Here is a 27459-nt window from a genome sequence, read left to right on the forward strand (position 1 = left end):
CCCCTTCTGGTTGTTACAGGTGGTTTCCTGAGAGGTACACTCCATTTCCCGCTGTACCCATCCATTCTTTCCTTCCAAATTCTTTTTTTTTTTTTTTTAAGATTTTATTTATTTATTTGACAGACAGAGATCACAAGTAGGCAGAGAGGCAGGCAGAGAGAGAAGAGGAAGGAGGCTTCCTGCCAAGCAGAGAGCCTAATGTGGGGCTCGATCCCAGGACCCTGAGATCATGACCTGAGCCGAAGGCAGAGGCTTTAACCCACTGAGCCACCCAGGCGCCCCTTCCTTCCAAATTCTTAAAATTCAGTAAGGAGAGCTAGGAAACAATGGTGAGAAATGCCCTACGGTACAGCAAGGAGTCTCTGCTGGAAGCTGGGGCAAAGGCCAGGGTACTAAGGAAGTGACTTCTTGCTCCATCCAATACTGAAAGGATCCACTAAGAAATAAAAGGGCTCTGCAGAAAGGGAAGAACAGGGAAGGTTGGAGTTCAGCGGGCAAGGGGATGAGGAGCTGTCCTCAAGACTTCCTCTCAGATTTATTTCACAGTTCACATTTAATTCTAATCCTAGCATTCTCTGCGTTTTATAATTCGTAGACTCCTGGCTATCTCAATAGGGAACTATATCACCAATTTCAAGTGAATCCCCCCAAGTGAGCCCATGGAGAAAAGAAGTTAACCTGTTCCTGAGCCAGACAGAGGAAAGAGGTCAATAGCATCAGCTTGAGAATTCAATTATGTAGAGGGGTGCTACTTCATCCTGGAGCCCTGCCCACTCTTACCCGAGTCACTCCATCTTTGACCTATAGCCTCTGCTCCTGTAGAACAGATTTTAAAAATGATACATTGTTGCCGGCCCCTCCACTGCACTTTCCATTTTTGGTGTTCAACATTCTTTCCTTTCCATCTCAATCTCTTTCCTTAGTACTGCTGCTAGTAAGCAGAGGTTTCTCAATTTACTTTGTTTCTAAACAGAGTACTTTCAAATGCATGTTTTGACTCAGTTTCCAGAATATATGGTTATTGGCAGCCCTGAAGCCATGCTTTCGAGGTGAACTTCTTATAACCTGCCAGCTTTACTTTGTTCTCAGTGTAAGGCATTTACTGCTCACTGGAAATGTTTCTTAGGCAATCCACCTAAAACCAGCTTTACGCTTCGAACTCTCTGGAAATCTCTATTCCACGATGGCCACGGCTCAATCCAGAGCTCTGAGGAATGAAGGCTCCCTTCTAACACTTAGGGAAGGAAAATTAGAGGGAAAAATACTGATAAAATCTTCAAGACATATATTAGTTAAGGGTGTCTTTAACAAAGGGCATTCTGTCTCAGAAAGTTCCAGTTAATCTCAGTTTGTGGAGTTCAGGAACTCGGGTTTTTGTTTCCACAGAGACTAACAATGTGGACTTCGGCAGAACTGCTCCACCAGGGGAAACCGCAGCAGATGTGCTGGAGACAGGGCAGTGCTGAGAGGCCAAAGAACGATGGCCCCACATAGCATGTTCTCAGCCTGAGGTCATAATCCACCGGGATGTCTGGGAGGATGTGGCATGCACGCTTCTTACACTTTCCTGCTAGTCAGCTCAAGCTCATCATATAAGGCCTTTTCTATCATTTCCAGAGCACATGTACTTGCATTATCTTATTTCTCAGTGATTTAGCAAGTTTAGAAATGTACACACCCTTCCAAACACAAAACAATGCAGTGTGTGCAGGATTATACCAACCCCCGCCCCAACCCAATCCATTCTTACCTCTTCCCTAGCCTCCCTGAAGGATGAATTTAAGGCTCCTCCTCTCCTAGAAGGGGAAGACTTGGTAGTAGTGTCTTCTTGCTGTCCAAAGAGCTCCTCGATGGTCTTTGTGTCAATTTGGTAGTGATGCTGCTGCCTGGCAGCCAAAGTCCAGATGTTGGTTTTGCCACGTACTTGCTCCTCTGGAATGGTCTTCCAAAAAAAGCTTCTCATCCGCCTTTTCTTCCCAAGGTGGCTATAGCCATTCAGGTGAGAAGATGGGGGTAGTCCTGGAGGGGGAGGTGGGAGTGGAGGCCCCCCGGGGAGTGGAGGTGGTGGGGGAGGGGGAGGAGAGGGAGGAAAGCCCTCCCCTGAATAGGGACAAGATGGAGGTGGAGGGGGTGGGGGAGGAGGAGGAGGAGGAGGAGGCCTCGGCGGTGCTGTTTCCCGGATCATGAAGCCAGCTGCCGTGGTGATGGTCCCATTTTCTTTATCGCTGACCAAGGAGACACAATTCATAACATGCATAGTACTGTTGCCTTCTAAGGAGATAATTTCTTGGCCTTAGGGAAGCAGACACAAACATTAAACTTGTGTCATACTTTTTCACTCACTGGTCGGCTGCCAGAGAAAAAGGCAACAGGGTTGTGTGTCATCTTCCAAACCTACAAAGATAAAACAACCTTAAATTGGTACAAGAAAACATCTGAATGCCAGCTAGTTCCCTTCAGAGCCCAGCGCCGGTCTTCCTGCGGCGGCTGGGTATTACAATCCATGAGAGGCAACATATCCAAAAGAGCATAAAAAGGGACTAATACTTTTCTAAATGTGAACCAGACAAAATTTTACTGCCTGGAAATGCTGCCAAAGCAGCAGCAACAAACCCAACCTGGAAACCTTCCATTCATCAATAAAACACGTATTTATTGAGAACCTGCTATAGGTTCTGCAAGCATCGCTCACTTTATGAATAAACTACTTGTTCCCTAACTGGCTTCTCTTCCTTAGGCAATGGATACCCAAGCCCTAGGGGAATTACCCAAATGGCTGAAGCATTAGGTAGTTGTGGACGACCCTGCTTTTCTCCTGTGTGGACATGTTCCCTACCGGTCACTTGGTCAAAGGGTATCCTCTGCCTTGCAGAGATGGGGCAGGGCATCTGGAAATGATAAAATAGCAACCAAACTCTTTCCCCCAGAGTCAGGGCCACCATGTTCCTGCTCACCACAAACAGAGAAAAGAACACTAGGTGTGAAGATTAAATGTTGTAGCTCAGATCAAACTTTACTGCTTACATTTTAGACAAGTCACTTCACCTCCCTAGACTTCCGTTCTGTCCTTTGTAAAACTAGGAGGCTGGGATCCATTCCATGACCTCTCTCATTGCTGCCAATGGCTATCACTTTAGATTCTAGTTAAGCCACTCTGCAGAAACAACCAGAACTTCACACCAACCTCTTTGGCTTCTTCTGTGACACTCTCAGCAGAGAAAACACACACACACAAAGATATGCTGCTCGCATTAATACCCGCCACACATCTATACCTGAGCCACACAGTCACTGAGTTATATTTCTGGCTTGTGTTTTTACTGGCCTTGAAATGTTTGTTTTTGGCACTGAGTTGTTATGGACCTGATGTGAAAACAGAGGTCAAAACAACTACATTTCTTCAGACTTAAGGACGGGTTAATGGAAAATGTGTAAACTGTCTGATAGCACTAATTCAAATATTATGAAATGCTTTACACAGAACCATGTATAAAAGGCAGGACTGCCTTGGGAATAAGAGCAGAGACTCTAGAAATAGACCGTTTTTTCCTCAGATCTCGGTTCTGCTCCTTCTTAGATGTGCAGTTTGAGGTGAGGGAGGCCGTTGAACCTATGTCTTAGCATCCTTATCTATAATATAAAAATATATTGTTCCATTGGTTTGCATAAGAATAAATGAGCTAATACATGTACCAAGATACTATTAACAATAACCAGTGTCATATGTACATATGATTTCTCTTCACTTTCACAGGTACTGTATTTTCTTTAAAATATGTATTGGGTTCATGGATAAAATGTTAAGTTACTCCTGGCTGCTAGAAAAATACCTTTAATAGTCCTATTCTTTGCTTTCTATGTTACTAGCTTTGTCCTTCTTCAAAACTCAGTGATTATATATTATGCTATCTCTAAATTATAAGAACATGGGTGCCTGCTTGGCTCAGTCACTTAGCATCTGATTCTTGATTTTGGCTCAGGTCATGATCTCAGGATTGTGAGATCGACCCCCGAGTTGGGCTCCGAGTTGGGCTCCATGCTGGGCATGTTGGAGCCTGCTTAAGATTCCCTCTCTGCCCCTCCCCCTGCCAAATAAATAAATAAATAAATAATAACAAGCACAAATGTTTTTATGAAATATGAAAATTTAACTTTTGAAAACTATGCATGTGTAGGAGACAGTATTGTCAGCTAACTGGATTTTTTTTTTTACCATTTTAACCATTTATAATTGTGTATCAGTGACACTAAGTACATCTGCAGTGCTGTGTAGCCATCCCCGCTGCATAATTTTTTAGAAAGTAAAACCGAAATTATTTATCCAAGCTAACTTCTAGTTCACTTGCGATGCAACTGGCTTTTAAAAGGAGTTTGCATAATTACCATTAGGGGCATAACTAGGCTGTTTTCATAGCTGGCACCCCTTAAGCAATGACTCATTGTCAATTACAGTTTATACTTACATTTGAACTCTTCTTTTTTCAAGACTGTACAAGTAATTTTGGCTGTTTACCCTTACATAGTTTAAAATACTTCTGTACATAAAACATCTCATGTATTGAAGAGTTGCTAATCCTCCAATTCACCTCCAACTGCAGATATGCTGACTCGTTTACAGATTATTCCCGTTAAGAATGGCGATAACCTTAAAAAGTCTCCATCCTAGAAAGCAGGGACTCCCTCCGTGCTGCGTTAAGTCTATCCACAGATGTGCCATTAAAACTCACACAGCAAATAAGGAGTGTGTGTGTGAGAGAGTGAGAAAGGCTCTACACTCAAACCAGCACTAGTTTCTGACACTAAAGCTCCAAAGGATGCCAGTCTTTTTGAGTACCACGCATTGCACACAAGAAGTACAAGATAAAGGCTTGTCAAAGTAAAAAGTGACAAGTGTTAGTGAGGCACTGGCTATAAGGCTATAATTCTAACCACAGCCCCATCTAGAGAAAGAATGTTATTTTTAAAAGTCCAAAGAACAAAATGAAATTTACAACACTTTTACTGGTATGTTGTCTGGCTCATTTTTTCCCAGGGTAACAAATAAGGGTCCTAGGCCCCCAGCAGCTTCTAATGAATAAATTCTCCAGCAATGATTAGCTAAGATGCTAATGCTTTTACTACTGGCTTCAATAGGGCTTTGATAGGGCTTTTCCTTTGGGCAGGATTTCCAGTGTCAAAGAGGCACAGGAAAAAGAGAGTGCAGACAGACATTCTAACCCTTTCCACAGTCTCATAACATATTGAAACGGAGGATAAACAAAGAACATTTCCTTTACTAGGGTACAGTTCCCAGCAAAGATGCAAACGCATACCCTCCAAGTGTGCTAGCCCACAGGTAATGCTGTAGCCCTGAAAAGCTTGCTGCTTCTCACAGCTGCCAACTGCCAGTAGGAACAATGGAATTAATCTTGGCTCTGTCTGGAAAATGTCAAGGGTCCCATCCACCTTGTCAGGGCAGCCAGAGACAGGTTTGTATTTAACATCCCACCTACAGGTTGGGGACCTCAGCAGCAGGGAGGACAGCTGCTAAGGCTGACAAATGTTCAGCCCTGAGTAAAACAGAGCTGTCACGGTAAGGCTCTGAAGATGAGAACTCTTCAAGCCCGGAGTGCTAAACAGGAGCCATCAGGGGTGTGTCTGAGAGACCAACCCTCTAGAGAGGTTTTAGCTCAACAGAGCATCACTGAACTAAATTTTTAATTCACATGCTGGGGCCATGTCTCTAGTCTTTAGCTGATTGGCCAAAATAAGTCTTAGAATGCAAATGTTCCTAAGGGAATTCAAAGAGGACCTCTCGCTTTGCTCATGGTGTTAGAAACATGAACAGAGTGAGTGACAGGGAAGATAAGAGAATATGTACGTTTCCTTTCTCAGTACATTTAGGAGGAAAGCAAGCTCCTCCTGTAAGTCCGTTCAGAGCTCAGGTTTTCCTGAAAGACGGTTAGTGGGGCCTGACGGCTCAGCTGCCCGCTCACCCTCTAGGTCAACAAAAATCAAAAGTGAAGGCCAAGGAAAACCCTCCAGAAAACCTTTCCCTTTCATTTCTGACTTGTGTCACAGATGAGGTGGGGGCAGGAAGGCCTGGCCCACACCCTCCCGACGACAAACGGGGGCAGAACAAGCCAGGTTTGGAAAGCAGACCGCGGACAAAGGAGGGAGGCGAGGGTACAGGCGATTCTGAAATACGGAATTTTTGCCCTCCACTAATTCCCCCGGGGAAAGCCCCTCCCCGACCGCCTATCTTTCAAAACCTTTCTTGATCGTTAAACCCAGAATGTCAATCACACAGTCGAACCAGAGCCGGCAGCATCCAACCCTCCTCCTTGGCACTGCACGCGGCGGCGAGAGAACCCCAGACTGCTTCCAGTCAGCGTATTTAAGCCGCAGCATAACATAAACACTTCACGGATGCCCCCGAGCGCAACACCCGGAGAGTAGAGAGAGAACGCTGGTTTCTGAACGTGCATTTTGTTTCTATCAAGGTCCCCAAACCAAGGTGGGGGGAGCGCACGAGCGCCAGAGGATGCTCTAAAGAGAGGGAAGGAAGCGCCGGCCACTCATTCCAGGAAGACAGCTGTGGGTCAGTTGAGGGGGTCACAGACGGCCGAACACTGGGGGCAATTTCTGTGCAAACAGATGTTTGAAAACTGATCCAAGGTCCTGAAGAAATTCGGCGTGGGGGTACCGGGGGACACGATTGCTTTCAAGAAGTCTGGACGCCAAGTAGTTTTCCTAGGTCACAGCACTGTCCGGCGATCCGCCGCGTCCTTCCGCCCCCAAGCCCCGGGTCCTGGGTCCCGCCCCAGCCACTCACCCAAACGGCCCCGGATGGGCCGCACAGAAGGCTCGGGGGCGCAGCGTCCGCGCGGGTCCCCAAGAGCGAGGCGAGTGGGAGGTCCGGCGGCCGCGCGCGAGCCCCCAGCCGCGTCCTTATCTGCGCCGCGGCAGGAGAGGCGGTGGGGGAGCGGGCGCCCGTGCGCCGCCGAGATAGACGCCCACACGGCCGCGCAGGCTCGGCGGCGGCTGCCGCGGCGGGACGAGGGCGCGCTCCACAGAGAGGCCGCCGCGGGCCGTGCGGGAACAGGCGGGGCCGAAAGGGCAAACGCCGGGTAAGGACTGGACCCTCCGTCTCCCGCGAGCGCCCCGCGGTCCTGGAGCGCAACGGAGCCGAGCTGCCGCAGCAGGCGCTCGCCCCTCCCCGGGCCCCTAAGGCGGGCGGGTCTGGGCGTGTCGGAGGGGGGAGGTGGGGGGTCGCCCGCCCCGCCCCCTTGCCCGGAGGACCCAGGCTTAGGGTCCGCCCCCCCCCACCAGCCCAGTGCGGTTCCTTGGTTACCCGCCCCTCGGACCCGCGGCCGCACGGAGCTCCAGAAGCCGGGTGGGCTGCGGAGGCTAACAAGGGAAGGTTATCTCAGTGCTTGGAAGCCAAAGAGGGGATCTCCTGGTTCGCGGACTTGGGATCTGCCGGATCCTTGAACGTTCGCGGCGACACCTCCCCCACGTCCGGGGTCTGGATCCCGGGCGCGGAGGAGAAAGCCTCGCGGCCGCACTGCGGGCCAGCAGATGGGAGCCAGGGAGAGCCGGCAAAAAGGAAAAAAAAAAAAAAAAAAAAAAAAGTAGAGGGGAGACTCCTGGTGTTTGGTCGGAGGATAAAACCCGAGAGCCCGGAGTCCCGGAGCTGGGGGCACCGTGGCTGCTGGAGCTCATCCACCAGCCCACCCGCTTCCTCCCCAAACTTCGACAATGTGACGGCGAAACTTCCAATCTGAACTTCGCACGGCCAGGACGAGTTTGCAGGGGCAAGAGCCGCCCTGTCCTCGGTCCGCATCACCCGACGCGGTCCTCGCCAACCCCGCACCCACGGGAGCGGCAAGTCCTGGCTCCCCGCTGGCCAGTGGCGCGCTCTTGGACCCGGCGGGGATCAAGTGGCGGCGCGGTTTATCCAAATATCTTAGCAGCTAAAGCTCCATTAGCCGACCCTGGTCCAGCCCCGAGGCGGCCCGTGCCCTAGCTCGTTCTCCGGACGCGGGTCCAGAGCCGCGCGTCTTGGCCTCAGGAGACCTATCGCTGTCCTCTGCAGTCTGGGTAGTGCAAGCACCAAAGTCACCCGAGTGGGTGCGGAGGGAGCGCGCAAACCTCCCCAGCCCTTCCCGTGGAGGCTCGAAAGCAGCCGAGACTTGGCGCCGCAGCCCGGGGTCCAAGCTGATCCCTGCCCTTGGCCCTTTGGAGCCGGGGAGTGTCCAGCTCCCGGTTCCCCCCGAGCGGCGGTCGCCCCGGCCTCGCCCACCCGGCTCCCACTCACCCGCGGCCCGCGCTCCCCGCGCGCTCCTGGATCCCCACCGCAGGCTCCCAGTGCCAACGCCTCTGCCGGGTCTCTGCAGCCTGAGAAGGCGGCTCGGGACGGCGAGGGGGCAGGGCGACGCGGGGCGGGGCTCAGCCGCTGCCCCAGGTAACAATGCTGCAGACGAGCCCGCTCCCACAGCCAGCCGCAAAGGGCAGCACGCCCTTTCCTGCTCAGCCCCTTCCCTCCTCCCACCCTCCAGCGCCGGCGTCGGCGCCGCGGCGCTTGTCTTCACCTATCCGGGGCCCCAGGAGCTTGGAAGACGCCAGCGGGCACGCTGCTCCCGCACCCGAAGGCGCCCGAGGGAAGTAGGGGTGGCGGGAAACAGCGAAGTACGAGTGTGAAGAAGAGCCAGGTATCCTCGTGTAACCAACGAGGGGAGGCGCCAAGCCGCTTCCGAACCTGCAAGTGCTTTCCCCCAAGCTGCCTCTGCCGCAACCTCCCCGCCACCCTCCCCTGCGCACACGCACACTCCTGCACGCACACCCTCGGCGCGCGCGCACACGCACACACATAGGCGCGCGCGCCAGGCTACCCTCTGCCCCACGCTGGTTTCTCCCTGGAGTACTAGGCAGGCTTTGTAGCGGGGGAATGTACCAGCTCTTAAAGCCAAATCCCAGCTGAGCGGGAGCTGCCCAAAGTCACCTCTTCTCTGGGTCCTGCCACCTGTAGGTTTCTTACTTTTTTTTTTTTTTTTTAAACTCTCCTCGGTGATGATGGTAGCAGGGCTCTTTCAATTATATTTAAGCAAAGCAAAGAAAAAAATCCACTGCAAGTCAGACAGCATGAACGGAGGCTGTCCAGAGACTAACAGGAAGAAACGGGGGAACAGTTTAATCGCATCCCCCCCCCCCCGCCGCCCAAATAATTTGTGAAACCAGGCAGTGAGAAACACAGTCAAAGAAAACCTTTCCTCGGCAAACCAGCCGGTCGGAAATCAGCTGCAGGGGTGGAGAGGCGCCCTGGGTGGGGATGAAGTCATCCTTACCTTTGACTTGGTTAACAGATAACAGACCACAGTTTTCCAGTCTCTGGTGCCGGATGACTTCGGTCTCTCCTCCCCAGGTCTTCAACCCCTGCACTCCCACAACTCGTTCTCCATGTGGATGGAAAAAAGTGAAACTATTAGAGCAAAAACAAAAACAAAGCAAATAACAAAAGCAATAAACAAAATTAATGCCAGCCCATTTACTAGCCGTAGACCAGGCTTACATTATACGTGAGGAGTAGATCCAGCCAAGACCAGAGAAAACCTCAAGGAGTGGGAAATGTAATAAAAGAGAAAGATATCCATGCTCAGGAAGTTAATATTAATCCCAAAGGATTATGGATTGCAAAGGCAAAAGTTGAATGAAGAATTTCACAAGTGAGGAGCAGAATGGTATCCTTTCCTTTTCTTTTCTGGAGGGTTGGCCAGATGAAGGGTCTGCACCCACTGCACACTTCCCTCTCTTCAGCAGCTCCCACCTCCCCAAACCGCCCCCCCCCACACACTGTACTAAGTATGCACTTTCAAATGAGCCACTTCTTTGAAGAGTCAAATTCAGTGACCCATCGTCAACGGAGTCTTTTTTATCTCCCTGAAGCAGTCTGGCCTACAGGCCTTCTCTCTGCCCCTCTGGCCTCCTCTGCTGAACCCTTTTGTCCTTTGAGGACAGTAAATGGATTCTTCCAACTCTGTCTCCCATTATCCCATGGGTTCCGTCTTCTGACTTGAACCTGGAAGGGTCCAGATTTTGTAGGGCCTGAAGCTTGTATAACTCTTGAGGGAGCTTTTTAAAGAAAACCAATAACTTATAAACACACCACTAAGTGTATGTCCTTGGAAGTGTCCAGGAGAGTGAGGGGCAGGAAAACTCCAGCTCTAAGGCAAATCCACTTCTGACTTCACCTCTAGGTCAGTGCCTCTCAAATCCACATTGTCGCTGTAATATCTCAGGTCCAAATTCAATGTCCAAAGGTCAATTCATCTTTCTCGTAAAACTAGCACTTTCCTACCCATACCTCTTACTTAAGACCTGATTCTTAGGGGTGCCTGAGTAGCTCAGCTGGTGAAGCGTCTGTCTTCAGCTCACGTCATGATCAGGGTCTTAGGATCGAGTTCCAAATTCAGGTTCCTTGTTTTGTGGGGAGCCTGCTTCTCCCAGGTTTGTACTTGCTCGTTCTCAAATAATAAATAAATAAATAAATAAATAAATAAATAAAATCAATCTTGAAAAAGACCTGATTTTTAAAATTTAAAATCCCGGCTTTCCTCTGGTTCTTTTTGTCTTCTGAATTCCTTGTATCTAAGTATTCTCTGAATTTGTTGCTCTTTCCACAAATCATGTCTCTTACTTCTGTACTTTATATCCACGTCCACTCTCCCCAGTTAGAGGATCGGGGAGCTGATATTTATTTGCTGTTGGCCATGGAGCAGGCATCACATGGGATTCTCCTACCAAGCCCAGAAATCCACCGTTCTATATTTTCTAATTTAGAGAATTTAAATTGGGCTCCTGTGTCTACTGCTTTGGTGTCCTTTCTCCTTTTCTCCTCTTCTCCCTGACTCTGCTGTCAAGCCAGTGTTGTTCTGAAAGTCTAATTTGATCACACGAGCTACCCATTCAAAAGCATCGGTAGGTTCACATATGTGCCCACGGGAAGAAAGTGGCGATCTTCCATTTGACATTGGCTGCATTTTCCCTTCCCCTCCTGTGGTCTGAACTGTTTTGTTGCACCCAAGCAGCACTGCTGGCTGAATGCACCGGCCTTCATCTTTGGCTTTTATTTGACATGTTGTGCCTATTAGGTGGCGGAAAGGTGGCTGAGTAGCACAGGGCACAACTCTCAAATGGAGTCAGTGTCTTCATGGGTATGAATCTAGAAGACTCTTTGGTCTTCATACATTAATACACTGATTGTTAATCTCGTCTCACCTGAGCTTGTGCTGGGGCCTCAAGGTGAGCCTCTTGTCTGTACCCCAGAAACACCAGCAGCCCTGTCTGGGGGGAAGGCTGGCAAGACTCCTGAAACCAGGCGTGCCCAAAGTCAGCCCAGCCCCTGGAATCTGTGGCTTGGAGGAAGCTGCGGCTGTGTCCTCAGGGGTGCCAGAGCAGCAGCCAGTGTGGCCAGTGTGAACTTCTGGCCAGCCGAACCTCTCTGGAGTGTGTTCCTAGCTTCGTGTGGCCCCAGCCATGGGCCCCACAGGTGCCGGCTCCAACACCTGCCCAAGAACTTCTCGGTCTGCAGCTTGTCTTCCCTCTCCCCAGACTCTCCTTTCCAGATTGCTCTTTTTTCCTTTGCCCTGTTCATTTTCTCTCTTCCAGCTTCTCTTCCTCAGCCCTGAGAAGCTTGTGGTTTACTCTACATCAAGCATTTCGTATTGGAATCTGTCATTAGGAGCTCCTCAACAAAACCATCAAACCCAAATCTATCAAATTGCAGAATCCATCCTAAAAATGCCTTATGGTTCTCAAACAGGCTTCTTTGCTTAAGAAAGAAGTCTAATGCTTGAGCTGACTTCATGGGCCCTCTAAGAAACCACAGGGACACCCTAAAACAAGTCCCCTCCGGCATAGGATTGAGGCATCAAACTGGTTTTTAAATTCCTTTCTCTCAGGGATGCAGACTGAGACTTACTTAATCTTTGTTCTTCTTAAAATATATCTGATGAAATCAGTTGTTGTGTATTTAGATTATAGGCTGTGCCCTTGCTCTTAAAATCGGAAAACTGCGGAAGAAATCGGAAGAAATGAAGTCTACCAGCTCTGTAGTTAAACAGACTTGGCAGAGAAATACCAAGACTCACCACTCCTAATAACAGCCATTTCTAAGAGAAATTGCTAGACCTCCTTGTTCCCTTCAAAGGTTGAAAAGTATAAAATAAGGAAAATCAACAGAACTGTTGTCACTATGAATGCAAATCTGCATCAAGTATCTTATTGACAAAAGGCAGACACCAGGGGTGCCCCAGTGGCTCAGTCACTGGGCATCTGCCTTCTGCCCTGGTCATGACCCCGGATCCCTGGGATGGAACCCTGCATCCAGCTCTGCTCAGCAGGGAGCCTGCTTCTCCCTCTGCCTGCTGCTCCCCCTTCTTGTGCTCCCTCTCTGGCTGTCTCTCTCTGTCAAATAAATAAATAAAATCTTTAAAAAAAGAATTCAGGCACTGGACTGCTGTTGTTTTCTAAACAACTCTGAGCTGAGAAAACGTTTTCACAGGCTAAGAAATGGAAATAGTAAGTTGCCTTTAAGTACAGTAAATGATAACTAGGCTCTGATCCTTGGAGAAACTTTTTCTCTGCGTGCTAAGTAGCGATTTCTGAACATTTTAAATAGAAAATGCTTTCACATGGAGGGGCAGCCGGGTAGTTCAATCGTCTAAGTATCTGGTCTAGATCTCAGCTCAGGTCTTGGTCTCAGGGTCGTGAGTTCAAGCCCTATTTTGGGCTCTACACTGGGTGTGGAGGCTACTTTAAAAAAAAAAAAAAGTAAGAAAAGAAAAGGAGAAGAAGAAGAAAAGAAAATGCTTTCACATGGGATGCATGTGATGTCGATATCCATGGTGACATCAACAGGCATTTCCTTGGCCAGAAGTAAATACAGGTACTTCGTCAACAGCAGTGCCTGATTTCTTTGAGGGTAAGAGAGATTACGGGCACCGCTTACCAACATATAAGAATGAGGCGATTAGACAGCCGATGACCTCTCTCCTGCTGTCTCTGTCCTCTTAGAGCCCAATGTTCATTTGCTCCCTTTTAAGGTGTGTGTGTGTGTGCACATGTGTGTGTGGGTGTGTTTTGGGGGCAGGGATGGAAGTGGAGACGGATACAGGAGAAATACTGTACACATCAATGAGGTTCTCACCCAGAAAATCCTCAGCTCAGCAACCCCCCCCCCTTTTTTTTTTAGTTTATAACTTCTACAGTGCTTATAGAACTGATCAGTATGAATGACCAATATAGGGTCTGGCTGTTGTAACATTCAAAGTTTGAGGAGAAAAATACCTTTGAAATATAACATGAAAGTGTATCACTTCTTTCCGCCTCCCATCATCAAAAACAAATATGTGCGTCTCCCTTAGAAGAATTAAGTTAAAGAGGACGTCAGATGCCAATTTCTTTTGCTACTGGTTTTAACTGTTTCAAATTGTTTACCCTTTGAAGAAGCCCCAGCCGGAGCAAACAGTAATTTGAAACCATAACACTCACTGGACAGGCGGTCAGCAAACAGAAACCCAGGGAATCAACAATTTTGGTATGTGGTGGTGGTGGGGGTGTGTGTGCATGTGTGTGTGTGTGTGTGTGTGTGTGTGTGTGTGTGTGTTTCCCTGAGGAAATAATACATGTGCATATTGTACAAGGCTTTGTAGGGCATTTAAAGGCAGGCAAGAGGATGTGTTGGGGACTTAGCGATTTGTAAAGCCCTTTTTACTCCTCTTGGACATTGAATTTGTACTTAGTGTAAGGACCATTATAAACATATTTTTGCACTCAGCTTCTATTTTTAAGAAGGCAAATACTTTCCGTGTGATAGCAAATCATCAAACCAGCCTGTAACAATTACCATCTTAGTATTTCTCAAGCCAGGTATATAGAAATAACTCAAATGGACCAATTTTGGAGAAGCAGGGTAAGCCTTTTGGTGAAAATGCTGTTATTCAAGTTTTGACAGCCTTGGCCACAAAGAGGATCCCTGTCAAAACACTCAACATCACAATTAGCTCACAGTTTGCATCCCTCTGTGGGCCTGACCAGGCTAACTCTGGACGGGGCTGCCTGGGGTGAAACCCTGGACCTCTCTTTTCATCTTCGCTCCTAACCACTGGCCCCTTCTTGAAGAAAGGGGCCACTGTATGGACTCACACTCAGAGAGGTGCTGTCAAACATTCAGCCAGCCACTTGCACTTTAAAATAAATGAAAGACGTTACCCTCCCATTTCTAAGTTCCTTTTATCTGCTGTTTCTGTGCATATGATCGACTTCCGTGTGTCGAATTGTACGTTAAGCCGTAACATGGAGCAGAACATCGACACCAAGAATTTTGCTGTAAGTGGTAAATTCTCAGGACCAGGATCCAGAAAAGAGCAAATTCCTTGTCATTTTTCTTGAAATGTGGCTGATTTCCAAGGTAAAACCCTAGGTTCTCTCCACCATATCCCTTTGTAGAAGGTACAGGTATGAGAATTTCTGAGTTTTTGAGTTCCGAATTGTCCTCAGGCTTCCCATGGGGTGATCCACGGGTGATGTCTCTCCAGGTGTCCGTTTTACAGAGAGGGAGAGGGAATGTAGGGCAAGCATACCACTGAACACAGGACTTTGATTTACACTGTACAGTGGAATTATCTTTATGCTGGAACTACCCACCCCTGGCCCCCCAGCCCCCAAAAGGGACAATTTCTCTTCCCAGGGAAATTGCATACCATCTCACTGTGGATTCTTATTTACCCCAAGTTTGGGGTCACAAAGACATCGCGTTTGTAATTTTAAAAGGAGTATAAATAAGGGAAAGCAGAGAAAATGCTAGATGTTTGCATATCTTCATTTCCCTTCCTCACCCTCCACCTTTACCAAAGATTTGGACATATCTGCTAGCTTTGCATTTTCTCCTTTACAAGCATGCCCTCTTCACAGTCAGTCTCAATAAGGAGACTAATTTCCAAGGGCACCTACTTGCCTGCTGGGTATAATCAGGTTAAGCCTCGTCTACTGGAGGGGAGGGCAGAGGGAGGAAATGCACCCCAGCAGCTTCACTGAACCAGAGCTTATAAAAAAGGGGCCCCCTTGTAATCCTCACGCTCATGGTACAGAGTCTACAGAAGTCACCTGATGGCTCAAAGCCCTTTGTCCTGTATGACGGGCTGGGGAGTTGCCATAACGAAATCAGAGGGGCTAATTCAGAAGGCCGGAGCAGGGGTGGGGGGTGGGGGTGCAGAAGGGGATAAGAGAGACCAATGAAGATTATGACTCACTCTCAAATTTTTGTTGGCATCCAGGTTTCTAATAATTTTTTAAAATTAATTTTTAAAGTATCTCTGCAACCAACATGGGCCTTGAACTCACCACCCCAAGATCAGGAGATAAAATGCTCCACCGACTGAGCCAACCACGTGCCATGGCTTCCAGGTTTTTTTTTTTTTTTTCTTAAAGATTTTAATTATTTATTTGACAGACAGATTACAAGTAGGCAGAGAGGCAGGCAGAGAGAGGGGGCAGGAAGCAGGATCCCTGCCGAGCAGAGAGCCCAATGCGGGGCTCAATCCCAAGACTCTGGGATCATGACCTGAGCCGAAGGCAGGGGTTCTAACCCACTGAGCCACCCAGGCACCCGGCTTGCAGGTTTTTAACAAAAGTCACATGTTCTGCTTTAGCCAAAGCTTTTGAGATTACCCATAAAGACATTTTTTACATGTGCCTTCCCTTCCCTGTCAAAATAAGCTGACTTCTTCACCAGGTTGCAATAATTGAAACTGCAATAAAGGACTTTACCAGGATCGTATTCACATTCCCAGAAAGCCACTTTTGCAGATTCAACTCCCCTTCCCTGTGACTACGAAACAATCATGCACCCCAGTCCTTGTGATGCCTACTTCTAACCCACACATTTGAGCGCTAGGAGGCTAGTTATTAGTTTACTAATTCTTTTCCTTCTCAAAATGAGATCATGCAGGTTGACTTCCCGAAGGTCATACCATAAGGCCATGTATTAAATGGCTAAATCTTCCGACCAATAGTTCTCCCCTGAGAACCTGGACGAAGCAGGTAAATTCTGCCTCTTTGTCCAAATACACTAGTTGGTAAAAAAAGAATGGGGGGGGGGCACCTGCATGGTTCAGTGGGTGGAGTCTCTGCCTTCCACTCAGACCATGATCTCAGAGTCCTGGGATCGAGCCCCACATCGGGCTCCTTGCTCAGCAGGGAGCCTGTTCCCCCTCTCTCTCTCTGCCTGCCTCTCTGCCTACTTGTGATCTCTTTCTGTCAAATAAATAAAATAAAATAAAAGAATCAGGCTTTCTTTTAAATGACTGGTAGGGAAAAGAAGGGTTAAGATTCAAAGCCTAGGGACGCCTGGGTGGCTCAGTTGGTTAAACAGCTGCCTTCAGCCCAGGTCATGATCCCAGCATCCTGGGATCGAGTCCCATATCGGGCTCCTTGCTTGGCAAGGAGCCTGCTTCTCCCTCTGCCTCTGCCTGCCACTCTATCTGCCTGCGCTCACTCTTGCTCCTCTCTCTCTGACAAATAAATAAATAAAATCTTAAAAAAAAAAAAGATTCAAAGCCTACAAAAAAATAATATTGTACTAATATTTAGGACTTTATTTATGTGAGGTTTAGATTAGACCATTTCCAATGACCGAGTGGCAATGGCAGAGTGGTAAACTTCATTCTTCTGCATCCAATACACACACATGCACAAGACATTCCAATTTGGAGCTGAAGACCGTCTGCTTGCACACTCAACCGCAAATAGCGTGTTGGGCGTACAGGTTCCTGCCCTCTCCCACCATTCAATCCCAGGATTTGCATCAACTTTCTCCCCATTAAATCAGAGAGTTTGAGGGCAGGGCTGTTGTATCAATCTCATAATAGGGACCATCAGGACTCTTTTTCCTTTTACAGATTTTATTTATTTGACAGAAAGAGACAAGTGACAGAGGGAACACAAGCAGGGGGAGTGGGAGAGGAAGAAGCAGGCTTCTCGGCAGAGCAGGCAGCCCTACGAGGGGCTCATCCTAGGACTTTGAGATCATGACCTGAGCGGAAGGCAGACACTTAACCTACTGAGCCACCCAGGCACCCCACCGTCAGGACTCTTAACAATAGTTGTTAGTCATGGTGTCTGCCAACTGAACTTGGTCCTCATCACCAGCAGATGGTACCCAGTGGCCCTCATCCTTCAAAGCTAGAGGCTCAGGTGATGAGAATCATCACTCTTAACAATAGTGAATACCTTTTATGTGTAAGGCACAGGGAGAGCTACACAAATGCTCAGAACAGTTCTGCCCTCAAGAGGCTTCTAGAATCCAGAAGGGAATGCACTAGAGGAGACTCAAGCTCTCTGAGGCAGAACGTAAGGGCATATGAAGACAAGGGCAGACATCATACCATTTTATGGTGAACTGAGGAAATGGAAGTTTACGCAGGCCAGTCAAGCGAAACTTCAGGAAACATGATGGCGGTGGACAGGAAGCCGTACAGCTTGGGCCCTACTGGAAAACCATTCCAGCTTTGACACCATTTGGGAAGACTGATTGGGATCGCGTTCTCACTTCTGAAATTTGATACAGAGGACCCAGATTCAAAGTGCATAGCTTGGGTCCTCTCCTTCTCTCAGGGCTGGATCCCTGATTTCAAATGACAAGAGACTTGTGAGCTGGGTAAGCTTGGCTAAAAGGCTTCCAAGGGCTAGGTGTACCAGCTCACAAAGGGGCTACTTACTGTAAGGATAAGGCATACTAAAGTAATGAAAAGTCAACGCACTGGAAATTTAATTAATCATGACTTTCTTAATTAATTGGGTGATCTCAGTCTACTACGAGCGAATAGAAAGTCACATAAAAATGAGCTAAAAGGACTAAACAGAAAGAGCTCTTCCTAGAATAAGTCAAGGTCACTGTTAAGGTCATTGGCAAGGAAGTCTGGAGTGGCTTGAACTGAAGCTACTTGTGTCTTGGGGAAGAAAGAGTTGTTTTCATTGCTCTAGTCATGAGCACAAATAGTGACTCCAAAAGCTTGAAAAGCCAAAGACATCACAACGAACTCTTATTATGACATTGTATTTTTTTTTTTTTAAAGGACAAAGAGGCAAGTTAAGACCAGAGCCTGCTATGAAGCTTTTATATTTTCCCTTCTCTTGGGAGTTTGGGCAAGGTCTCTCTCTCTCTTTAAACATGACACACACATACGCACACATGTATGCGTATATATATAATGTATATATGTATATGTATGTACGTAATTAGAGTTGTAGCTGTTTATTTGCGATTTCTAATTAATTTCTCTTAGTTCATGCATGGCATAATTGAAGGAAAATGTTAACTGAAATTTACAAAGAAAATATAGGGAACTTTTTAAGATAATGTTTAGAGTATATAAGAGCAGATTTTTTTTTTTTTTTTAAGGCCACCCCATAGGAAATCTAAATGGTAGATAGAGGTCTGGCCTTGTCAATGGCTGGCCAACACCAATGAAGAAGAAATTGTTAGATCCACTTCAGGGACCATCTGGACTTCTTGAGGTGTTAGTGGAATCAGGTAAGAAAAAGTAAACATGGGTAAGCAGACTAGTCATTCAGCAAATACTTATGACTGTTTAAACTTACAGATTTTTTTTTCAATTCACTTGATTGTACCAGTGATTAAACAGTAACCATTGCCACAGTAAAAACTCAATTCTCAAAACATCATCTGTGTTTCTTGCTCCTATTATTGATGTAAACTAGTTCAAAAATTTTAATCCACAACATTTCTCTTGTTCTCACCTAAGGTAGGGATGAGGGCACAGGAAACAGAATTTGAGAACAATGTCAACATCCATTATTTATTTGGGGAATTCTTTAAAGATTTAAGTTATATTATTAATTTAAGAAGAGTGCATTAGGGAAAATTTGGCCAGTTCTTAAGATACCTTTTCAAATTGAAAATAAGTTATTAAAAATTATCAATGTACAATTTATTTTAAGCTTTCTAAATGGTTATAATAAATGAACTATAAGCAGCTAAGTTTTAAGAAATCCAAGCTAGTAGTATGGACTAGAGTAGTAAATGCTTATTTATGAGAAGAGGAGGAAAAAATTGAGGCAGAAGAAACTATTGGTATTAAGTTTAAAAGAAGTGTTTTATTTGGAGCTTAATTTCTCTTACAGTTTCAAGCAGCTGTTTAGAAAGTTGAGGAGAAAAAAGAGAGGAAAAAAAATCTAGTTTAGTAAAATGCATGTTTTCCTACATGATTTCTTTTTCTAACTAGTTTTATAGCCTAAACTAGTTTTGTTTCTTCAGTTGCCCTGTTTCTGTAATTCTTACTAACAGGAAATTGTTCAACTTTATACTTTCTTGCATTTCTGTGTTTCCAGGTACAAACCAGTTTCTTTGACATGTTAGACTAGGAATTCTGTTATTTGCAGGGGTAAAGCCAGTGGTGTCATTGACTCTACAAAAAAAAAAAAAGAAAAAAAAAGTCTCTGATTGCCACCCTGGAACCAGCAACAGGGAAAACCCTTCTGGACAAAATATCCTAATAAAAATTTTTTTTTTATTATGAAGAATTCAAAAAGGGAAGAGTTAAAAGACTAGTACAAAGAAACCCCCCACACCCACCTATTTCAATTGCTAACAAATTGCCATATTTAAAACATCTCTCTCCTTTATTTTTTTCTCTCTCCAGCTTTTTTTCTATATATGTGAGTCCATGTGAATGTGTATATTTTTGCTGAATCACTTTCTATATATGTGAGTCCATGTGAATGTGTATATTTTTGCTGAACCATTTATTAAAAGTAAATTGCAGGCATCATGCCACTTCACCTTTATTTTGATTTTATTTTTAAAATTTTGTTTATTTATTTGACAGACACAGTGAGAGAGGGAACACAGCAGAGGGGGTGGAAGAGGGAGAAGCAGGCTCCCTGCTGAGCAGGGAACCCTATGTGGGGCTCAGATCCCAGGACCCTGGGATCGTGACCTGAGCTGAAGACAGAGGCTTAACAACTGAGCCACCCAAGCACCCTGCTACCTTACGTTTAAATACTTAAGGCATGCAACTCCTATAAGGTCATTTGCTTATGTTCCCACTATAGAATAACATACCCAAGAAAACTAACAAACACACATTCAAATTGTTCAGTGGTTCCTTGAATGTTTTCTACGGTTATTTTTTGAACCCATGATCTAAAGTCTCTTACATTTTATAATAGTATTTCTAATTTTTTTTTTTTTTTTTTTTTTTTTTTTTTTTTGTGTGTGTGTGTGTGGCTGATGTTTTGGAGAAACCAAGCTAATTATCTTGTAGAATATCCCAGATTCTGGAATTGTCCAGTTGATTTCTCATAGTGTCATTTAAACTTGTATTTAACCCCTGTATTTTCTATACGCTGGAAATAAAGGCAAAAGTCTTGAGTAGATTCAGGATAAACAGGAGTATTCCAGCAGGAGTATCCCTGGAGTGATGTTGTGTAATTTATATTGTCTTGTATCTGGAGACACACGATTGTCAGGTTATTAGTGACCCTAACTTTGATCACTTGAGTTGGATGGTAAGCAAAAATCTTGGATTTTTTTTTTTAAAGATTTCATTTTTAAGTAATCTCTATCCCTGATGTGGGGCTTGAACTTACAACCCCAAGAGCAAGCGTTGTATGCTCTACCAACTGAGCCAGTCAGGTGGCCCAACAAAAATCTTTTATTAATGGTACATTTTCCCTTTTCAAATTGAGTAATATGTGTATTATGACATAATCTTTTTTTTCTTCAATCTCTAATGATTTTAGCTTTCATTGGTGATCCTCGTGTGCATCAATATTTCAGTGGGGGCTGCAAAATGATAATTTTTCTAATTTTTCCAATCTTTTTACATTTTTTTAACTATTGTTCTAGTATCTGAAGTAACACCTTGACATTGATTTAGAAAAAATTGAAGTGAAGTAAATACAATCTTTTTAAAAGAAGAATTATGCATGGAGTTGGGGATACAGGGTGAATAAGAAATCACGCACTGTGTCTTGCTTAAGAGATTAGAGTCTAGAATTCTTTCAAAGGAAAGAATTGTAATTATTTGCCTAAAACTTTAGGTAGTTTTTCATAAAGAGCTTCCTAGTACAGAATTAGAAATCGTTTAGGGAAAAGACAAAAGTAAAGTCACATTCTATAAATAATCTGAGCCATGTTGTTATACTAAAACTTCCATTTTTTTTTTAAGATTTTATTTATTTATTTGACAGATCACAAGTAGGCAGAGAGGCAGGCAGAGAGAGAGGAGGAAGCAGACCCCTTGCTGAGCCCCAATGCGGGGCTTGATCCCAGGACTCTGGGACCAGGACCTGAGCAGAAGGCAGAGGCTTTAACCCACTGAACCACCCAGGAGCCCCAAGCAACACTGAGCCATCCAGGTGCCCCTAAAACTTTCATGTTTTAAAACCAAGGCCAGCAGGGTTAAAGTTACCTATCCTCTCATTACCACATAAAAGCTTCTGCTCATTGAAAAATATTTTTTTTTTCTTTTTACAGTGAAAGCTTGCATTTCCCTTAGAACTTCTGTAATTAAATCTCCGCAATAAAGACCAATACGGTTTACATTTTTCTTCCATATGTGTCCCCATGCCAGCACTGTACACATTTCATCCCTACAGTAAAAACACATACACCTTTGCTTTGCAGAAACAAAGTGATATGAAAGTCCAAGTAACACAAAGTTACTTTTGTCTAAGATCAACAGAATGGTATCTTGTCCCTTTCGCCGTCCTTATGAATCATCAATTCATGATCAACCGCAGTTGCAGAAACCTCAAGTTCTTTGACAGAGAATGCTTGTGGCAAAGCCTACAAAAAAAAAAAAAAAAATTTAATGGAAGTTTCATTGGTAAAAATGTCATGTAATTCCTAGCTCTGATAAGATATTAACCCAATTAACTGCAATGATACAGAGTCCCAGTTCTCAGACTCGGTTTAATTTCCTGTCCTCATATCAATAGTCTCGTCTCCTCTTCCCATATCAAGAGTTACCACCAGAATAACTAATGGTTCTCACTTAATTTACATAAACTTCCAAGAGTTAACTTTTATTATTTCACAACACAAAGCCGAACTTCATAGTTCTCTGTACATTGGAACAACCACTTGGCAATTTATTATAAAGGCCCATTTATGCCAGGAAACCTGTTAAGCAGGAAACCTTCAAGTGGGAACACAAAATTTAATGCAAGTCCTCAAAAGAGAAGAGTTGTTTGTACCACCCTTCTATTTTCATAGGTCTTGCTATTTTCTAACTATAGTAAATGATTTGTGGCTCTTGGAAAAACTTTTTTCTTTTTTTTTTTTTTTTTTTAAGTTTTTATTTATTTATTTGAAAGACCAGAGTGAGTGAGGGAGAGAGCATAGGAGCAGGGGCAGAGGGAAAGGGGGAGGGAAGCAGGCCTCCCTGCTGGGCAGGGAGCTCTACAATGCAGGGCTCCATCTCAGGACCTTGGGGTCAAGACCTGAGCAGAAGGCAGATGCTTAACCGACTGAGCTACCCAGGCACCCCTCTTTTCTTTCTTCCTTACTCTTTTCTTTCTTCCTTCCTTTCTCTTTCTTCTTCCTTTCCTTCCTCCCTCCCTCCCTTCCTTCCTAGATTTTATTCATTGAAAGAGAAGGAGCACGTGCTCCGTGTGGATGGATACAGGAGGGAGGCTTGATGATCTTGACCTGAGTGGAAATCAAGATTTGGATGCTTAACCAACCAAGCCCCCCAAAGGGGGCTCCCCCGCCCCCTTTTTCTTTAATTTAAATTTTAGTTAGTTAACATATGCTGCAACATTGGTTTCTGAAGTAGAATTCAAGGTCTTGGAAAAGCTTGCAAAATGCAAAATATAGCTGGCCTTTTGATCAGAAAATAGCTTATTTACAGCTGGATCATTGTCCGAGCCTATATAAAAGTCTGCAACCTTAGAGGGGGAGTCAGATTTCTTAAATGCCTACATTTGGTTAGAGTTGAGTGATGAAGGATCTTACAGGGTCTCAAGTCTTTCCAGCAACCGAAAGTTTCAAAAAAGAGCTACCTGGAAAAAGATAATTTTGAAATATTATTACAAAGTATAGGCATTCTTGGTGTTTCACAAAAATTAGTACAAATTATATACAAATGTTACACTGAACTATTAATTTAGATAATTTGCTTTTATTTTTCCCATCCAGTAAAGGAAGGAGGAGACTGGGGCACATTTTGAGGTAGATACATTTTTCTTCAAATTAACAGTTGCATGATTAAAAGACACTTATCTTTAGCCTTTCCCATATGCTAATTTTACTTTATATAGCACTTTCCAGGTTGACATTTCTTTTTCAGAATACTTTAAGATCAGTGGATTGAAATGTATCATATATATTTTGAAATATACTTACTATGAATCCATTTAGGGGTGGATGGATTATTTTTTCAACTGAAGATACATTTAATACACATTGTACTTTAGAAGAAATGACACTTTTGACACATCGATTTAATTGTACAGTTGAAATAGCAGGATTTAAAGGGGGAACCATATATTTAGTTGCAAATAACTTACCTGGCATTACATTTGGTAACAGAGGTTGGCTAAGCCAGTTTAATAAATTTTGGGGCCTTCATGTCTTTACCTGTAAAAAAGGACCTTAAACAGATCATCTCTAAGGAAGCTTCTACTTTCACACTCTTTTGGGATAAGCTTTCGTTACACCATCAGTGCATTTTACTCTGAATACAGAAAACATGATTCTTGAAGTCTAGTAGATTTCAGCTTAATTGCTTCTGCAAGCCCGGGTCCTTCCTGGGCCCTAAGATTTGGAAGCTTTGGGGGTTATTAATTAAACAAGGGGATCATTAGATTGAGGTGGCTTTAAAAACTCAGTAGCCTACACAAACAAACCAAAATGTAAGCCTGAAATACCTCAAGGTTAAATTAAAACCCAAGGACGACCAATCCTTGCTTTGTGATTGGACGACCAATCACAAAGCCACTAAGTCCTCCCCAAAATAAGGCAATGGTTTAAGCTATAGGTAATCAAGTAATTTCCTCACTTTGCTTCTATGTCTATAAAAATTTCTCCCCTAGCTCCTGTTGGTGGAGGGAGCTTAATCATTTTTAACTTGGCGTTGCATGATTTGAGTCCATTTTTTTTCAAATAAACTTATTTTTCTTTTTAGCAGGCTCTGTGCCCGATGTGGGGCTTGAACTCAAGACCCTGAGATCAGATGTCACCCACTCTGAGCCAGCCTCACCCCTGACAAAATCTTTCTTGAAAGCCACCAAGCACTACTTCACAAAGTCTTAAAAGTATATATCTACTTTGAGGGCTCATTTTCATTTCTAAGAACCTAATCTAAGGAAATAACTAGGGAAGAGTACAAAGATGAATGCGTGCATGTTAAAGGATATTCAAACTAGACCTTATAATATAAATAATTGGCAACTAAAATCTTTAACTTCAGGAGTTAGGCAGTTCCATGAAGTACTTACTGACGTGGGAAGTTATTTTATCTTCAATTTTTTGCAATTATCTTCTAATTTTTTTCTACAATGAATATAAATCACTTTAACAAAATAAATATACTACTGGCTAATGTGTTATTTCTTTTGCACATGTACCCACTACTCAGAATCAGGCATTTTTCGTTTCTCCTAAAAAATTCATCAGTCCCTGAAACTGTTTAATTCCGAGCTGCTAAAACTGTTACTGATAGGTGATAAGAGTGGACGTGTTCTCTTCTCAAAGGAGACTCCTAAAGAGGTAAAAGAAAAACTTACTGAGAAAAAGCAGTCATAAATGACAGAAGTACCATTTTTTTTGTACTGTTTTTTTTTTTAAGATTTTATTTTTTTATTTGACAGAGAGAATGAGAGCAGGAACACAAGCAGGCAGGGAGAGCAGGAGAGGGAGAAGCAGGCTTCGCGCCAGGCAGGGAGCCTAATGTGCGGCTCAATCTCAGGACCCTGGGATCATGACCTGAGTTGAAGGCCGATGCTTAACCGACTGAGCCAACCAGGTGCCCCTGTTATTATTCTTAAAGTCAGGAAAATAAAAATCATGTCTTCAGAATTTCCAGATAGTTGCTTCTTAAATTATGAAGAGCCAGAGAAAGAAGGTAGTGCAGCAAATACTTTTAATAAGAATACAAAATTCACACCAGAGGCACATTCTGGGGAATGTACAGGAACTATCACAAGTAGTAATTCTGCTGGAAGAATAAAATAAGGCTCTGTCAGAGTACAAATATACAGGAAGGAATGATTTAAAATAGGTTTATGATTTACAATCACATTACATTGTACATAGTAAGCACTGAAAACAGGCATATTAATTAAAAAGCCAGCTACAAGGCATTTGAACATATATAACAAATCTTACAGTCCACAAAATTCATGTATAACAGTAATTATTTTTAGTACTTCATTTCAACACAAAAGAAATGAAGACGTATTAATTTATGTCTATGACAAAAATCGAGAGAACTTATACATAAAAGGCTTACATGACTGATAGAACCACACAGCGGACAAGTCAGAGACGTAACACAAACCCAACAGTGCTGAGCAACTGAAACAGTACTGGCCTTTCCAATCCCCTTTCTTCTTGTTACCACTGCACTGTCCCAGATTACCTTTCGTTACTCAAATGAAAAAAAATTCCTCCATCTTCTCATTCCATGCAAGGAATGAAGCAAATCCAAACAGCAAATTCAAAAGTTGCTTTTACCATAAACCTGAAATGAAATGCGGTTTAAGGAATACAAAGAAACCCAACACTGATACACGGTGTTCCTTTCCAAGGAAGGAACAGATACACCGAACATTATCTGAAAAGGGTTTCTTTATGGATTATGTACATTGGTTGAATGAGAATTACTATCTCTGAGAAGGCACATATCTGTGATTTAAGGCTTAACCGGTATTGTTACATATGAAAGTCAAGGAAAGCTGTCTAGGAACTCACTTCTGTCAAAATGGAATTTACCCGAAATCTCGCTTTCCAAGCACAGATTTCGACTTTAGAAACCATCAAGAGTTTCTATTCCCAAGTCCACCTGCCAAAAATAATTCTCTTAAGCAGGTTTCATTACCAATCCAAAGAAATTGCTAACATAACTGCCCAGTGACTTTGGGTGATGCAAACTCTTAAGCTCAAAGGCCTCAGAGAAATGACAGTGTGATTCCTGCGTCTTAAAAAAAAAAAAAAAAAAAAAAAAAAAGTTTAAACAAAATTATAATAGTACAGAATCATTTTTAAAAAGGTATTTGCCACAACTCCACAAGCCAATCAGTCATCCATTAGAGCTGCCGCCTGTGTGTGGACGCTGCAGGAACACCATATAATTTTATTCTGCAAAATAGTTTCTTTTTTCTTTAAGATGATACATGAAGATGAATCTCTTAAAGATGTTTAATATATTCATATATAAAATATCTGATGTTGATACAAATCATGTAAACCTCCCTTTGGAAAAGTTACAACTGGCCCCCATTTCCAGGACCAAAAACCTTGAATTTTTATCTGGTCAGTGCAAATCTATATTAGATGTTTTCAAACTACAGAAATAGCCATCAACCCTCACGATACAAAAAGATTTCTCAGAAAGAAAAATTGTGTTCAGATTATAGAAATTATGTTTACATTAAAATCACCCACCTTCCCATCAAATTTAACAGTTCAGTTGTTAAAGTATGAAAAAGGGAAAAAATTAAAGCTGTTTGTGCAAGAATCACTACAATGGTTGTGGTCACCACTTCCCTAATCTTAACCCAACTCTGCTTAATTATTAGGTTTGTTTAGAAATATAACGACGTGACTTTTCTTTTTCTTTCTTTCTTTTTTCCAGGTGTGATTTTTACTGTTCTTCAAGCCAAGATGGGGCGTCCACTCCAGGGGTTTTCAATTTGATATGGAACTGTTTAAGCGTCTGTTCAAGCTGCTTCTGATTCCCAGCAAAGTAAGCGGCAATGGCGTTGTGAAAAAGGACTAGCTGATTGTGCAGCACCTTCACCTGGGAACGAAGAATCATGAGACCAAGCATTAACACCAACGGCAATGAAATAGAAGGTGACTTATCACATGTCCTCATTCAATGGCGCAGGTCTCATCAGGAAAAGCTGTTTTAACAATGACCAAGTATTTCTCTCTCTCTCTCTCTCTCTCTTACACACACACACACACACACACACACACCCCTGACTGTATATCACTTTGCGGGATCACTGAGCCCTTTGATGACTTCTTAATTCCCCTAAAGGGAATAGGTCAGTTTAAGAAGCTGTGTATTCTGTTAACCATATTCGAATGCTACTGAGGGCATTAATTAAAAATATTACTAAATCCTGTCTGTCAAATAAATAAATACAATCTTAAAAGAAAAAAATTACTCAATCCCACCTCAAACTAAATATATTCAAAGTCAAATACTGAGGAGGGAAATTTAC

The 27459-nt window shown here is 43.9% G+C and overlaps 2 protein-coding genes across 8 annotated transcripts in view; both read right to left on the bottom strand.

Moving 5' to 3' along the window:
• The window catches only part of FHDC1 (FH2 domain containing 1), a 41414-nt gene extending 32918 nt beyond the window's left edge, over positions 1 to 8496 (bottom strand). The window contains exons 1-2 of one of the 2 annotated variants that reach the window (XM_059175297.1): positions 8300 to 8496; positions 1751 to 2394 (exon numbers count right to left, since the gene is read on the bottom strand). In XM_059175297.1, the coding sequence (XP_059031280.1) occupies positions 1751 to 2257 (507 nt within the window). In that variant the 5' untranslated portion in view covers positions 2258 to 2394; positions 8300 to 8496. Of the gene's footprint in view, positions 1 to 1750; positions 2395 to 6814; positions 7257 to 8299 lie in introns of those variants that run through there. The other variant, XM_059175306.1, reaches the window with a different exon arrangement.
• A 16635-nt stretch (positions 8497 to 25131) lies between these two features.
• ARFIP1 (ADP ribosylation factor interacting protein 1) overlaps positions 25132 to 27459 on the bottom strand; it is a 102143-nt gene continuing 99815 nt past the window's right edge. For all 6 annotated transcript variants that reach the window (XM_059175349.1, XM_059175378.1, XM_059175341.1 and 3 more), the window contains one exon: positions 25132 to 27026. In XM_059175349.1, coding sequence (XP_059031332.1) covers positions 26871 to 27026 — 156 coding nt within the window. In that variant the 3' untranslated portion in view covers positions 25132 to 26870. The remainder of the gene's footprint in view (positions 27027 to 27459) is intronic.

This window comes from Mustela lutreola, chromosome 1 (genome assembly GCF_030435805.1).
Source record: "Mustela lutreola isolate mMusLut2 chromosome 1, mMusLut2.pri, whole genome shotgun sequence".
Classification (NCBI taxonomy): domain Eukaryota; kingdom Metazoa; phylum Chordata; class Mammalia; order Carnivora; family Mustelidae; genus Mustela; species Mustela lutreola.